Here is a 16,030-nt window from a genome sequence, read left to right on the forward strand (position 1 = left end):
ATTGGCCTTGGTCTGCCTGACCTTGGTAACATTACAGAGGTCGTATTTGCACACAGATACTCTTCTTGCAAAAATGGTTGTTGTTGCTGTTGTGGGGTTGGTTTGTGTTTGTTTTTTTTTTTTAACTGTTGCATCTAAGAGCCAAATTGCAGCCCAGGTTTCTAACTTGATAGGCACTGGATAAACACAGAGTAGAAATAGGATCCTGTTCCCCGCAGTGGATGGTTTAAGAGAAGGGATGGCAGATGGGTACAGTCAGGCAGTGGCCTCTAGAAGCAGGAGAGCTGCGTTGGCCTGCATAATCAGCAGCCGCGTTAGCACAGGAGCTGCCTAAACATAGCCGAGCTGTGTGTGTTGGGGAGAGGGGGCACACATGCTTGGGGGCATCAGAGGTAAAGGGGAGCTTTGAAGAGGGCTTGGGATGAGAATGAGGAGTTAATTGGCAGATGCATGTTGGGGGGCTTTTCAGGTGCGTGAGGGACAGCACGGAAGCAAACACAGAGGTGCTCATCTGGAAAGGTAACAAGTGAGCAGCAGGGACCAGCATCACAGGCTGGCTGCCCACCAGAGGTGGGAGTGAAACCTCAGAAGAGATGAGAGGTGATCAGCTGGTCACTCAGCTCAGCTATTACTGTAATAATAGGCTTTTCTCAACGTGAGCCACATAGTTCATCTCTTTTATGCCAAATGGTCACGACAGCTGGCGCTCTGCTTTCCTCAGCAGCAGTAAGGTACCAGCTCACACCTCCACTGGGTGGGACCTTTCTCAGAGCTTTATTGTGGCATGAAACAAAAGGTGTTTCCCTCGAGCACTGCTGCCACACTTCCCAGGCGTGTTTATGGGTGCTGGTGGTGGACAGGGATTGCAGCAGCTACAGCACCAACAGGAAGTGTTGCTGCTATTTCTGGCTATGTCTATCATGACAGATGTACTTTGGGGTCAAAAGAAAATTCTCACACTTGTATTTCAAGCCCTTATATATATCTCTCCACTTGGGTACCCCCTTCCCATGTTGTATGAACGCTCACTTATCCTCTCGGGCTGTGTAACCATCCTGTCTTGGGAGACTACAGAGGAGAAAAGTGTGTATTTAACTTACAAAAGCCTCAGTGTATAGTTAAGGCTGCAGCATTAACATTGTAGATGGGTGTTTGAACGTAGCCGGGACTGCCTGTTAGTGTAATGGTAGTTAAAAACCAGAAAGGGCTGTAAGCAGTCCCGCCTGTTCCCTGAGCGTTGAGTGTTAAATAGCAGAGTAGTGCCTGGTGGGTCAGGGAGGCTCAGTGCCCTGTGGAAGCGACTTGAACCAACCAAGCTGCAAGGCAGGAGAGGGCCCTCTGGCTTTCCAGCAGTTGTCCAAGAGTCAGCATTGGCACCCCTTGCAAATACAGCTCTTTTGTGTGTTGCCAGCTGCAGACAAGTGAGGAAGAGAAGGGTGAGGATAACAGAGGAAAAGCAGTGGTGTGAAAGTCGTCAACAGTGTGTGAACAATGTCCCCAGGTGTCTCATGAAAGGAATAATAAGGGGGGGAAAAAAATCATCTTGCAGAGTTGAATGGTTTCTTTCAATTTGCAAACTTCTGCTCTCTGACAGTTTCTTTAACCCAGCACGTGTTTATCAAAGATTAACACTGAAAAGCTAGTAATTTGTTTTTGCTCAGTAAATCATATTTTCTCCATAAAGTAACTGCTGTGTGGATATTTTTAGCATTATGTAGGTTTTTTCCTTAATGATAACCCCTGACAAAAAGAATCAAATCCCATGCTTTGGGGATTAATCTGATTCCCTGCAAGGGTATGGATAGAATTTTTTTTGTCTTGTGTACTGCTATACAGATTTTACTGTGAGAGTGGATTAAGGCTTTTCCTCCCCCTAAAGCATCAGGTTTTCATCCTTGCCAAAGACTTAACAAGCACCGCTCGTGACTGAACAGTGGTCTTAACATGGCAAACTATGCCAACACAAACCTCAATGTATTTGGTGCGGCTGTAGAGGAAAAATAGACCTGCAGGCATATATAGTGTGTGGGTCAGCTATGATTATCTAGTCACATTTTTGCACTCGTCCAATATTACTGGTGATAACACAAGGATTTGGGGAAACATTGCAACTTTAGTGGGATCTGGGGAGGCCGATATGGAGGAGAGAATGGGTCAGGCTTTAAAGCCCTAAGTCTCATTCCCTGATTTGCCACAGATTTCCTTGTGACCTTGATTCAAGCACTCGCAGTCCATATGTTACTGATTTGAAATTTAATTTTTTTTTTTTTACTTCTAAAGATCTGATCTGTAGCTTCTCAGTGGCTCACTAGTCAAAATGCCAAAGTAGTGTGATGCAAATACTTTCCTGCCTTACAGGGTGAATGTTATCATGAGGTGATGTAGCCCAGGTAAAAGGCAGAGGGGAGGGAGAGCTGGTGCCCAGCAGAGCTGTGTCCTGTTCCAAGCAGCTGCCAAGTGTGGGCTCCACAGATTGTGTTTGTTTGTGGAAAGTGGGCAGTTCTGTGATGCAGAGAATTCCCCAAACGGATGTGATGCAGCACAGGGACAAGCTTGATGCTCAAGCTTGGGACCCAGACCAGGATAACCGTGGCTGCACATCGCACCGATCCTGCCTCCAACCCCAAACTGGCAATGATACGGGTATAATATACCGAAATACATTTATATCAGTTTAATAACTTCAGCAGACTGTAGGGCAAGGAATCAGCTGGATAAAATCCTGTACTAATATAGTTGATTTTTTAAATAAATAAAAATAAATTTTTCATCACTACCCCTCTGCATTCTTGATAAGCCAGGTGCTCCCAGAAGACCCTTAGCACAGGCACCTCTCAACATACCTCTGCTGCTCCAGCTGTACCCAGGGGCTCACAGCATGGGCACCACTGTTCCTCCCTCTCCCGTGTGAATATGTATATACATACGTTTACAAATACACACTCAGAGACTTAAAAAGCAGCAAATGTAATAATGTGATCCAACTGTTCAGTGCTAGGCTAGAAAGAAGTGTTTTTCTGCCATTATGTGAAAATTTAGCGTGACTGGAACAGAGTCTGCATTTGATTAGGCAATTTAAGAAATGTAAGAGACTTCATACTGTAGGGCAGTGCTGCAAAACAATTGCTCGGAACATGTTCTAAAATTGGTTTGCCTTCACCAGATTTCCATGTGTTTCTGCACGACATCTCAAATGGAAATATGAGCAGTCACGTGGCAAGTGACTACATTTTGGTATTATGGTAAATAAAAGCAGCAGTTTAAACAATTACTCCAGATTCTGAGTAGCCTCTGAGATGAAAAAGACAAAACTCTCCCTCTCTTTACTTTCCAGCCTGGGAAAGACATTTCATAACACATCCTTTCACTGGCGTAGTTAATCTTTAATGCTTAACAAGATAATAGTAATTGTTAACTTTGAGCTTAGGCTTCCTCCAGGTTTGCATGCCTGCATTTTGTACATGTAATTGATTGTGCCCAGGAAAGTGGCAGAGCACATGCTCTGCATATACAAATAGGTAACTGGGTGGCCAGCTACCAGATTTGTCCATGCAGAAAAATCCAAGACTAGTTACAAACATTTTGTTCCCCGGTTTCTATAGGCAGTGTTCCTGTGGGCAAGGCTGGCTGACCATTCCAGCTCCAAGAATGGCATATTGATAACACCAGCGCAGTGCTTAAGATGCTGATGTGTTTCTTGCCAGTTGATAGTCCCCCGTCTCTCCCCTCCCATTTTCCAGAAGCCATTTACTTTCTCTTTGAAGTGTGAGCGGTGGCATCCTGCAGCAGCAACTCAAGCCAGCAAGCCCCATGCTCCAGCAAGGCACAGTGCTGAGATGCTGGAGGGACGTTTATAGCAGGGGAGAGCGGTGGGTGGGAAGAAGTGATGCTTTCTGGAGTGACATTGACAGCAACATTGTCTGGGGCGCAGCCTGTTGAACAGCAGATGTGTCCTCCCCACAGTGCAAATCCCTTTTTTCTTCAGCTCTCCTGGTCAGGGCGTCTTCCTTCCCCTAAAGCTCCTTTCCATTTCAAAACATCCCATTGACTTCATCCTGTAGGCAAACCCTGACCTCCTGGGTTCCAGCCAGGTCTAAAATGGGCAGCGCTTATCTTGGGGATCAGGGCTGGAGCGCTGCTCAAGGTGAAGGCAGCTTTCTCCACTGCTGGGAGACAGCGGGGCTCGCAGACAGGAGACCCAGGGGTGCTGCTGGCAGCTCGCTGTGGCGTCAGCTGGACTTGTGCAAGTTGTGCCTGAGACCTTCCTTATGCCCTCACCTGCAAATACTGGTTTATACCTGTCCCAGAGCCGCCTTATCAGATGATGCCTGATCATGCTGAAATGAGTGCCAGTTTTGCTAGGTAAATCGTGTACTGTAGGCTTGCAAGAAGAACACTTTCTTACTTCACTTCTGGCACTTGCCCACATTTGTAGGCAACCCTCCTAGAGGGAGGAGAAGGTAGCACTTTGGTCTAGATTTGAGGTTATTTGGGGCTGAGGGGGGCAGTTAGGTTGTTTCTAAACCTGTATGTACTACTGTAAGTAATTAGATCTTTACCATCATGGTTTAAGAGTTCTCTCTAGTTTTCAGGATAAAAGTATTTCAGCCTAAAAACACTATTGAAAAGCACCAGACACCTCTGACAGAGCTGTGAGCTGGAGGCACTCAGGAGTTCACCCTGCCGCTCTCCCAGCAGGGTGGCACTGCTTTCCTTGGGTTGGGGTCAGGGCAGGTGTAGGAGCTCCGGCTACCAGCGTTGCCCATGGCCAGGAATTAATGGAGGATCAGTGCTGAGAGTACAGGACAAACCTTGAACATCACTGTATTGACATTCTCTGCACTAGTCCTTTGCCACTTTCACAAATAAATTCAGTATTCTGTAGGGCGGTCTCAGTTGGGCACAGGCAGGTTGAATTAATAAAATGCAGGCCTGCTAAAATGGTGAATCCAGAGCACTGCTTAAAGTACCTTTCCCTTTATCACCGATAGCTCAACCTTGGCAAACTTTCAAGGGGACCATGTCCTCCTCTCTAAAACAGAACAGATTGGACCATAGATGTGAGGTGAAATCAAAGGTTGGTTTCAGCTGGAGGACTTTTGTATCGCCCTGGTAAGGGATGGTAGTTAACATGCACTCTCAAAAATTAACTTAAAATAAACATAATTGAAGCAATCACTTACAGTTTGCTCAGCATTTTATTTCCTTTCCTGCTGAAACTACCTTGTGTTCAAGTAAATTTTTGATCACAGGAGAATTTAGCCCTCAAAGTGCATCTAATCAACCAATGAACACTTGCATCATTAAAAGTCACCCTATCCGTTTTGCAGGCGTTCTGTCAGCTCGTTCTAGAGCAAGAGGGGTGCGATTTCTGTAACGTTAAAAGCCTGCAAACAACTGAAGTGTAACTAGCAATACCATAAGCCAATTAAGATGAAAGCTGTGATACTCAGTGGTAGGGTTTCATCACTTTAATATTAAACTATTTTTTTTTTTACTTGGGCATAAATCAAGAGGTGTTAATGCAGAATCCTTAAAAAAAGTCAAGTATTATCTTAAAAATAACAGACCTGTTATTTGCACTTTCATGCTCAATTAATATCATGGCTCCAAATATCCTAAATTTTTTCCTCAGAGCTGCAGACTTTAAAGTTGTTCTAGAAAGTAAGGATGACTACATCCTGTAGGTTTAAATTCGAGCATACCTTTATAGGACAGGAACAGTTTTTCTTACCTATTTATTCATACAAAATAATGCTGTAAGTTTCTAAAAGGGACTACAAAAATCGTGTTTTTTATTATAACTGCAAATATTTTCCTGTGTTTTATTTGATAATTAGCTGAAACAATCTGTCACCAAACTCCACGATATGGGTTTATCACAGCATAGACAATCTCTGAGATTTGAATGTACAGTAAGACCCTTGTCTCGGGCATTGCCTTCAGGAACTTTACTGAAGTCAGCCTTCATTAGAAAAAACACATTTATACTGGAATATCATTTGAAAGAAAAAAAATCACAGTTACATTGATGCTGGCTGCTGTACCCTTCTTCTGGGAGGACTTACCACACTATAAAGCAATTGCATCATTGGAAAACCTATGTATAGATATGACCTAAAATGGGAATCTAATCCCCTGCTTCTCATATAATAGATACTGATACAGATTTTTAAGGCAAATGTTGCATTCTATGTGGAACACTTTCTGGCTCGTAAGCAAATGAGTCATTATACGCATTTCACACAGACATAGGAAAAAAAGGACCAAGACCAAAAAAATAGAGGTAGGACAAAGAATTGTCTGCTCCCTTCCCATCAAAGCCACCAGACCCTTGGGCCATGCTTGTCTTATATTTTGGCTTGAGTGAAACAAAAATGCTGCATTTTCATGGTTTGATTACCAAACCACGCTTTGGCCTGGCTCCCCCAGTGTGTGGCTCTCCTCTAAAGTTATTTTATTCCATGCACAGCAGGGATAAGGTGCTATTCTGAGTGAATATTCTGGTGCATCCATGGTTGCCAGTGTATACATTTCTACAACAGGTCTGGGGCACCACTGAAGGTGGCCCGTATCACCTTCATATCTTTTCTTCTAAATGTTGTATTTTCTGAAAAGATTCACCTGCTTGACAAACCAAAATTCAGCAACAACCTACCTTTCTGTACTAGTGAAGTGAAGCTCCAGCTCCTACACCAGCACCTTACTGGCAAGCTGTTGTCTCTGCAGCTGGCTCAAGAAGTTGAACTTCTCCCACCTGGTAGCAGTTACCATCATCAAGTAAACGTGCAAGTCCTTAACCCCCTAAAGCAGAGTCACTGCCAGCATGCTTTTTGACATCATGAAGCCCAGAATATGAACCATACCCTTTTCAACCCACAGCTAGTGAACAATAAGCGGTTTGTACAGCTGAAAATAATCCCTGAAGCTGTAGAAAACAATATTTTTAACCTGTTGCACCAGTCCTTTGCATCGAGAAAAACCTGGGGTGGGGCGTGCTAAACACAAGTAAGTTCCCATTCAGAGAGTAATATAACTTTTAGTTGGTTGCAAGTGAAATCTTTGACTTGCTCTAGCTTGGCCAACGGATATTTGTTGTTTGAGTGATCTGGTTAAAGAGCTTCGAAGCACTGACTCGGCCACCTGCTCTGTGTCCTGAAGCCACTGTGCACGGTGGCCCTTGCCGGAGGTTTTCTGAAGGGCTGAGACCAGTGGAAGCTGCTGCGTGTTGTACAGGATCTGCTTTGCTCTCCCTCAGAAAGAGGAATGGAAGACTCAGCTGTAGGCCCCAAGAAACTCGTTGAGCATCTATGAACAAGCAGGCAGTAAAAGATTGTTTTGGTTTAGTTTAACTTTTTATTATTAGTGGGGTTTCATGCTCAAAATTTCAGAAGGTACCATCTCAGAAATGCACTAGTTGGTGCATTTGCACTAATTAGTGCCCTCAGGGAGCCATTGGCATGCAGGAAGGAACAGAGGACAACAGGGATTTCTTGTTCTCTCAAAGTCCACAACCACTTGGGATTGTGGGGATACCAAGTCACATAAACTGTCTAGGCTCAGCATATTACTAATGAGTTCTGCCAGTCCCCCCTTAACAGCACGGCTAACGCATCTCTCCAAGCACAGAGGAGGTCCTTGCTCTCACTTAGCAGTCTGATTTTTCCCCGTGTGTGGTGGAGAAGGAAGACGATGTAGTCATTTAAGCCTTTTCATGCTATGTGCCTGTTTTTCAGCTTTTATTATTGCAACCCTTTGCTCCTTTGACTTGCCAAACTCTCCACAAGTGAACTAAATTTTAGGATAGATCTTTTGTTCTGACCGACCCCGAACGTCAGTCTGGATCTGCCATACCACACTCCTGTCTGTGCTTAGCATTTTGAGAAGCATTTATTGTGTTAAGCAGATTTTTAAGAATTAATTTTTTTTGAGTGAATAGAAGATACTGCATCAGTCTGGTTTGAAGCTATTTTATGTGTTGCTTCTCTCCAGCTGGCTGAATGCCCTTTCCCTTCCCCCCTCCTCTTTTACGTGGCAGCGCATGGAAAGATGATTGATGGAGTGTCACCAGTGCGTTGTCAAAGGCTGGAGTAGATTAATGGGCAAGAAACACCAGCCTGTTCCCCTTCATGTGTGATTGTTTGAAGGAAGGCTCATATTTTAGCAGAAATGATATCTTGCTTCTCTGGATTCCCCCAATCAGGAATTGAAGGATGGGATTCGTAGCCAAGACTGAAAGGTGCCAGCCACAAAGAGCCAGTTTATTACTTGGGACAACTGCCTGCCTTCCACTTGACCAACAGCACTCGCCCCGAGGCCTGTTTCAGTCAGGCTGCTGTCCTCTTTACTGATGTGGATTTGTGCCACCAGTTAACATTTATACCTCTATTTCTTTGTATTTGCAGCCACAAGTAGTTACGGCATAGACCAAATGGCCAGAAGATCTCTGATCTGTTACTGGCTTTTCCACCTAGGTGACACTGGCCAGTTTGCCTGTGCTGCAAGGAATGACCAGATATGACCCAGAGCAGCTCAGATCCTTTGAAAAGGCTTTTTTGGTGGTTGGCATTAGTCACAAAGTCAGCCTTGATCTGTGCCTCAATTCCCCAGCTGCAAAACAGGGATAGCAATATGGTAATTTCCAAACATTGCACTTGCCATGAATTGTTTCCTAGCAGAAATGCTTGGAATGCAATTTGTAAGAGAAATTAATCAAAGACTGGTCTGAATCCTGGCTGGGGAGAAATAATCAGACCCAGAGTGTGATTGTTTTCTGCATTTTCTTGAAGGTAGCCATTGCCAGCATTTCATAATCAGCTGTTCTGGCCCAAACAGATACTTCAGCATTGTTATTTGTAGTCCCCGGTAGTGGCCTCCATTAAAAGGTTTGAATGTGGCAAGAATTATGTCTTTCACACCAGCCTATCTGTGTCTACCAGAAGCATACACCTGGCTGTCATAAACCCCTGTTCCAAGGGCTAGATGGAGCCCATTTTTCTGATTATCCAGGGAACAGCTGTTCTTCCGAGTTTATTCTCTTTTCATTTGTTCTGATCTCAAGCCTGTGTCCAACCAGCTAAAAGGTGCATTTAAATGCCTCTTCAAGCAGGTGCATTTTCTTTTCATATGTAGCAAAAAATCAGAGCTACTGTTCATTTTCATGTAATATTTTAACAAGCAAAGTAATAAATCTGTACTATCTGGCTGGTAAGTAAGTGATCACCTGTGGTTTGCTGATCCAGTCCAGCTCTGTCTGCTTTGTCATGACAAAGGTCTGTGCTTCATGCAGATGCAGACATTTTCTTTGATGGAGATTTGACAGGTGATGTTTAGTTAAGAGGTTGCTGAACATAACTATTCCCACCTTTTATATTCTCAGATTCCATCTCTGGGTTATGGGGTTTGGGGGTTTTTTTGAGGAAGACGTAAATGTGAGTTTGTTCCTGCTGTAGATGCAGTCTCTAGGGAGACATATCCTGTGGCTTTACATTTACAAAATTTTGCCTTGTTTTCGGGAGTGTGATATACACCCTGAAATTTGAATCTGAGAGAACTGATACTCTCTTTGTTTACCTGCTGTTTTTCAGTTGATTCCTTTTTGGGTTTGTGGCAGTTTGTTTTTAGATCACGATTGTTGTGGCCAATACACAGCAAATTGCCCTTTTGTTCTCTGCAGCCATTTCCTTGGGTCCAGAAGCCAGTACCTGCCATTGTAATGCAGGTTACATTTAAGTTTTTGGTTGTTTGTTTTTGTTTTTTTTTTTCCCCTAATGAATTCTTCTTAGATGGGATACTGGAAAGCGAGGAAGAAAGAAACTACTACATGCCCATGCTTGATGCTGGCAGAACTTGCCCAGTTGCAGGCTGTGTGCGATCTGCAGCCAGGCCAGGGTCTCTTTGAGTCATGATGTGTGGGCCATGAACAGACTCATCTATGCTAACTAAAGTGTACATGGCTGGGAGAGCTTCTTGCTCTTTGGCAATTTGTATTCATTTGTTCTCCAAGAAAACGAGGCTTCAGGGAGGACTTTTACTAAGCACCTTACAGATGTTACTGTGCACTGACTCAACATATAGTTTATGTGCCTCCCCTTCTTGTACTTTTCACTGGGACAGCAGCGGCTTGGATATTTGTAGCCTGCTTTTCTTGGAAAAAAAGACTGAGGGGGAAAAAAAAAAAAGCTTGTGTAACCATTAATGATTTGTTATTGTGTCTGGGAGCCACTGTGCTGCAGGACTGTACTCTAATGGTGCCTTCACAAGAAAGAAGTAATTTGACTAACTTTATTAATTCCAGTTTGTTTTAAGTTTGCTCATTAGTAATTTAACGCAAGATGCTTCAGCTGAAGAGGCCATGTCAGGACAAGGAAGAGCAGAGGGAAAGTGCCAGGAATCATTAGTGTTTATTAACCACTGCACTCATCAATCTTGACTAAGAGCACAGCCCATTCGTTCTGGACTGGTGGACTGAGATACAGAAATATCATTAACAGTGGAAAATGCTTCTTTTCGGGTCAGTCTGTAATGGACAGGCATTCAGACAACACCCCCATCACCCAGCATTACCAGCCTTTGAGTTGGTCTCATCACAGTCCAGTCTGAGCTGACAGCTCGGCAGCCTTGGAGAAGGAAGTCCTGCCCCCAGCCAGCCGTAGCATCGATTAACAAATACAGTATTTGCATCCCCAGTAAACATTACTGAAGGGTTAAGTGTTGTTATGAAGGGTTTTTTAATTCCTTTTCAAATTATTAAATGATTAATAGTTATGTGCTTTGCTGGATCAGGCCTGGCACTTTGTGCTGGCAACATGCACGTCTCACAGCAATTCTTGAAACATTAAAATGGAAAGGCTTCATTTTTCTCTTTAGACAAAGAGTTTAATAACCAATTTTAGCAACTGCAAGGCATTGAGCTGGTGACTCAAAGCTCTGACCTGTGAATCGGGGCTGAATGAATGCCTCCAAAAGGTTGGAGGAGGGAATAGTACTACATTTGCCAGGTTTCTAATGAGAAATATGACCCCTGCCCAGACCACTTGTGTCATTAGGGATTGCATTTCACTTTGAGATGCGTTTTCTTGCATCCTACCCAAATTGCAACTTGAGTAGTTACATTCTGCTCACTAAAATATCCCTGCGGTTTAATTGGAGATGTTTCCCTTCCCTTCTTAAAAGCTTTGTTATATAATGTTGTGGTGCTATCCTAATATGCAGTGTATAATGCATAGAGCACACCCCCCCAAAAAAAAACCCACCACGAAAGTCTCTGAAGTTGCTAGTTTTCTACAGTAACAGGTAGAATTTTCTGTTCTGTAGGGGGAAAGCGGCACTTCTGGAACCCAGTTCAGCGTTGTGCCCCCGTTTGAGTCTCTTGCCACCCTTGCAAAGGGCGTGACAAGCACTGTCACAACTGCAGAGGCAGCATTTTTGCATTTACTTTGCACATACGTAAATCAATGCACGAGGCAAAGCCTCAAGTGCCTGGGCCTGGACATAAGGTCTTTGCAGTGAGCATGTTAAGCTCAGTATTATGATGGCACAGCCTGGAAACAAGCAATAATTTTAAAACATGGCATGGATGTTCAGACAGATTGTGTGTGTCATGACGTTCTGTGGATAAGATTTAGGTATTTTATGGGGAAAGGGTTTTATTGGATGACATTCAGTGATAGAGGGGATGGAAAGAGATTGCAGTTTAATTAAAATTCTAATCCCAAGTTTGACAATTTTTCTTGCCAGGTCAGCAGCCTGCATGTTCTGTTTGTGATTCCTGTGAATTAAATGGGCTGACAATCGTCGTCAGCTTCGGAAATGCCTGTAAATCCAGCTAAAAATTAGCAAACATCAATATGTTTCAGAGCAGCTTTGAGTAGGGATATGTCACGCAGCAGTTTCTATCAGTGTACATACAGGAGCCTTTCATCAGCACCAATTTAGTCCGCTGCTGCCAGTGCTCAAATACAAATGAAAAAAAAAAAAAACCACCTTCTGCAGTAGGAAGTCACGTTCTCTGCAGAAGTCTCAATGGCGTGTTCCTGTTTTCCAGGTAGTTAAACAGTGTTGCCACCAAGGTAGGACTCATCTCTCACCAGCCATGAGGCTTCCTCTGCTTTGTGCCTCCGTGATGCTAATGAGTCTGTCCCAGTGCCGAGCTGTCAGCTTCCCTGAAGACGAGGACCCTATTAATGTTGTTGACTACCACTGTAAGTAATCTGCAAATGGTGCTAACCACTAGGGGAAAAGTTTTAATGTGTCTTTGGTTTGGGGTTTGTTGGTTTGTGGGGTTTTTTTCCTCAGGAAGTTAAAAAAAAAGTCTTTTTTTTGTTTTCAAATTGAAATGTGTTTACTGGCTTTGTATCTTTAATAGAACACTTAATCATTTTCTTAAAAAAGCAATCAGAAATACAGCAATAACTTCAGGAAAAAGAACATTTGCTGACATTAGCCATCTTTTTCTCATTTATATTCAAGACATTACTCAAGGAATTTAGTTTAAACCCTTCTACACCTAGTATATACAGCTAATCAATGCCATATATTGATTCTTTAGCTCTATAATCCTGAGTGATGGTGTAGCCCATTTTTACTTGCAGATTCAAGGCAATATCCAGTATTTAGAGGACGCCCTTCAGGCAATGAATCTCAGCACAGACTGGACTTCCAACTGATGTTGAAAATTCGAGACACACTTTATATTGCTGGCAGGTAATTTTCCTTCACTCAGTTCATTAGATTAAAATTCTTTTCTCTTCTGGTTTTGCATTTATGTGTAAAATTCATTTAGAAAAATCTGCAGAATATGATAAAAATTAGAACTGGGGGAGGACTTCCCAGAGAAATATACCGTGTCTATGGCCAGTGCATGAAAATTGGATTTGAAGGCTGCAGTTACTGTAGTTATGCTAAAACCAATGATCAAATACTCTTTTCCCTCTTTTATATTACTGCTCTGATAGAAACCTCTCCTGATCATTTTAAACTCAAACTGACACATCAGGGATATAGGAAGTGAGGAGAACACACTTGAATATTTACAGTCCGGATTAGTCTTCAGCAGAATGGAAAACCAGAGGTGGATAGCTGGGCACCGTACGTGCTGTCTAAGGGCCACACCAGTGAAAATCAAAACCACCCCGCGTTGCCCATGACCAACCTTCTCTGTTTTGTATTAAACGCAGAAAATTCATGAACATGCCATAGAAGTTTCTGGTCTAACAAAACACTAAGAATAGATTTAGCTTCTCAAAAAATAAGGCCAATGAATTAATGAATTTACTTGTGTCTTTGCAAACAGGGACCAAGTTTATACTGTGAACTTAAATGAAGTTCCAAAATCAGAAGTTACTCCAAGCAAGGTGAGTAGTAGATACAGGTGCTGGCAAGGGAGAGGTATTTTCTTTGGGTTTAATTTTCTTAAGATTTTTTTTTTGTTGTGTGTTTGTTTTTTTTTTTTTTTGTTTTTGTTTTTGTTTTTTTTTGTGGAAAGGAAGTCAAGTGTTCTTTTCTGGTTTGATTTAACAGAAATTAACATGGAGGTCAAGGCAGCAGGACAGAGAGAACTGCGCTATGAAGGGTAAACATAAAGTAAGTTTAGCACGTGCATTAAAGAAAACCAACACTAATATTTATTATATATGTGAAGTCTGTGATTAATACATCTTACCCTCTTTTCAGGATGAATGCCATAACTTCATTAAAGTCTTTGTTCCGAGAAATGATGAGATGGTGTTTGTCTGTGGAACAAATGCATTTAACCCAATGTGCAGATACTATCGGGTAAGAATACTGAATGTGTCATTAGCCTGTTAATAGTTTTGCTTGCACTAATTATGCTGTAGCAAATACATCCAGTGTTTTCAGGGAGTGCTTCAAGGTGAAATAAAACCAGACAGAAACCAATGTGCTGAATTAAGTTTTGAGGAAAGACAACGCTACACTTTTGTACAAAATAGAAATGACACGATCACCCATTTATTTTTCTTCTCTAGCTGAATACCTTAGAGTATGATGGGGAGGAAATTAGTGGTTTGGCAAGATGCCCGTTTGATGCCAGACAAACCAATGTCGCCCTCTTTGCTGGTAAGAACTTTTGCTTGTAATGAGCCTAAATGATTAATGACACCAAAGGAGCCAGAGAGCTTTTAAAGCAAGCACAGGAAAGCTAAAGGTGTCATGATGCCCCTGGCCTTAAATTTTTTAAAGGGCCTCCAAAGGATTAGAAGCTGACCTGTTAATAAATAGGTTACAGCAATTTGGGGAAGAGTGGCAGTAAAGAAATGGGGAAAAATACAGGCTAGTCAGAATTCTGTAGATTATTAAAGGCCTCTTAATACCACATTTTCAACTTCCGTTTTAGATGGAAAACTGTATTCAGCAACAGTAGCAGATTTCCTGGCAAGTGATGCTGTTATTTATCGCAGCATGGGGGACGGATCTGCCCTAAGAACAATAAAGTATGATTCCAAATGGATAAAAGGTAATTTGGGGGAGTATTTTCCCATATACATGGCAAATGTAATTTCAGTGGCACAGAGGGTCGCATAATTCACAGCCAGCGTGCTTTACACATATGCCACAATGTCAGCATATATGCAGCTTTCAACATAGTTTGATTACAATAAAAAAGCAGTTTAATACCAATAAAGCAAAATCTTTTTGTTAAATGCATCAACGACTGAATCTGCAGTAACAAAACACCTTAGCTGAAATGCAATTTCTGTGAGGCCTTTTTACAGTCCATTAGCCAACATTAAAGACATCAAGTTCGTTTAAGCTCCAGCGCACCCATATTTGGCCGTCCTGAAGTATCTGGAGGACTGGAGTTCATGCTGGTACAGAGCTGGGGAGAAGCCACCAAGCCTCACAGCATAGTCCGTGTCCTACGCCGACTGAGTAGTTCTTTGGAGTAACCTTCTCCTTGCTCTTTCTTACAGAACCACACTTCCTCCACGCCATAGAATATGGGAACTACGTTTATTTCTTCTTCCGAGAAATTGCTGTAGAGCACAATAATTTAGGCAAGGTAGGTATCCTCACAGCGGGCTGTCAGGTAGCCATGAGTCGCAGCAGAATGAGATCATCCTAAAACAGCATCAGTAACAAGCACAGTTTACAGTATGAAGTAGGGCCTGGTACAAAGTTTGCACAGTTTTCCCATCGTTACAATTTACAGGGCTTGGGCAGGGAGGGGGAGAGAAGTAGAAGGGTGCATTCTTCAACCAAAACGTTGTGTCAGTTCTCTGTGCCTTGCTGTCAGGCGAGTTCCCTACAGCTATCTTTCAGTATTGCTATTGCTATAGTGTTGCTGTTGCCTTAACACTTGTGGCAAGTAATGGAAAATCTGAGGGTTTTTTCATGCTTATTAAAGAAACAAAAGAAAACAACACAAAAGAAGAGTTTCAAAGAAGTTTCTCTAATGTCCCTGGATATTGAATAATTCAGTCATGCCGGTACGGAGTATAATACTTACGCCTCACCATGGAAGGATATTCTATAATAAATTATTAAATCCTTTACACACGGTTAATTAAAGTCTTTAAATCTCACTAACAATGTGATTTTGAAGGGAAAAAAGGGTGGGGACAAGCTGCAGAGTTACGTCTGCTTTGTGATATATTAACATGTCTGTGCACTACGAGCTAAACACGGTTTGCTTTCATCCTTTCTGTGCAGATAAATGGCAGCTTCCTGTTAACAAAATTATCTTGGGTGTTTTATTAACAGCTCAGAAGCAAGCACTCTTTTCCTTGCGTGTCTCAAGCCTTTCTAAACCCTTTTCCTTTTGCCCTTCCCAGGCTGTGTACTCTCGTGTGGCACGCATATGCAAAAATGATATGGGGGGGTCCCAGAGAGTCCTGGAGAAGCATTGGACATCCTTTCTGAAAGCTCGGCTCAACTGCTCAGTTCCCGGGGATTCATTCTTCTACTTTGATGTTCTGCAGTCTATCACAGACATAATGGAAATCAATGGAGTCCCCACGGTTGTCGGTGTATTCACCACACAGCTTAACAGGTGAGAGACGAGCAACCT

General features: G+C 42.7%; 1 protein-coding gene across 13 annotated transcripts in view; it reads left to right on the forward strand.

Moving 5' to 3' along the window:
- The window catches only part of SEMA6D (semaphorin 6D), a 269,723-nt gene that overhangs the window by 243,677 nt on the left and 10,016 nt on the right, over positions 1-16,030 (forward strand). For all 13 annotated transcript variants that reach the window (XM_074917641.1, XM_074917639.1, XM_074917640.1 and 10 more), the window contains 9 exons: positions 12,047-12,203; positions 12,594-12,705; positions 13,295-13,355; positions 13,522-13,584; positions 13,675-13,776; positions 13,989-14,079; positions 14,357-14,476; positions 14,934-15,022; positions 15,795-16,012. In XM_074917641.1, the coding sequence (XP_074773742.1) occupies positions 12,095-12,203; positions 12,594-12,705; positions 13,295-13,355; positions 13,522-13,584; positions 13,675-13,776; positions 13,989-14,079; positions 14,357-14,476; positions 14,934-15,022; positions 15,795-16,012 (965 nt within the window). In that variant the 5' untranslated portion in view covers positions 12,047-12,094. The remainder of the gene's footprint in view (positions 1-12,046; positions 12,204-12,593; positions 12,706-13,294; positions 13,356-13,521; positions 13,585-13,674; positions 13,777-13,988; positions 14,080-14,356; positions 14,477-14,933; positions 15,023-15,794; positions 16,013-16,030) is intronic.

The sequence above is a fragment of the Athene noctua genome, chromosome 13 (genome assembly GCF_965140245.1).
Source record: "Athene noctua chromosome 13, bAthNoc1.hap1.1, whole genome shotgun sequence".
In the NCBI taxonomy this organism is placed as follows: domain Eukaryota; kingdom Metazoa; phylum Chordata; class Aves; order Strigiformes; family Strigidae; genus Athene; species Athene noctua.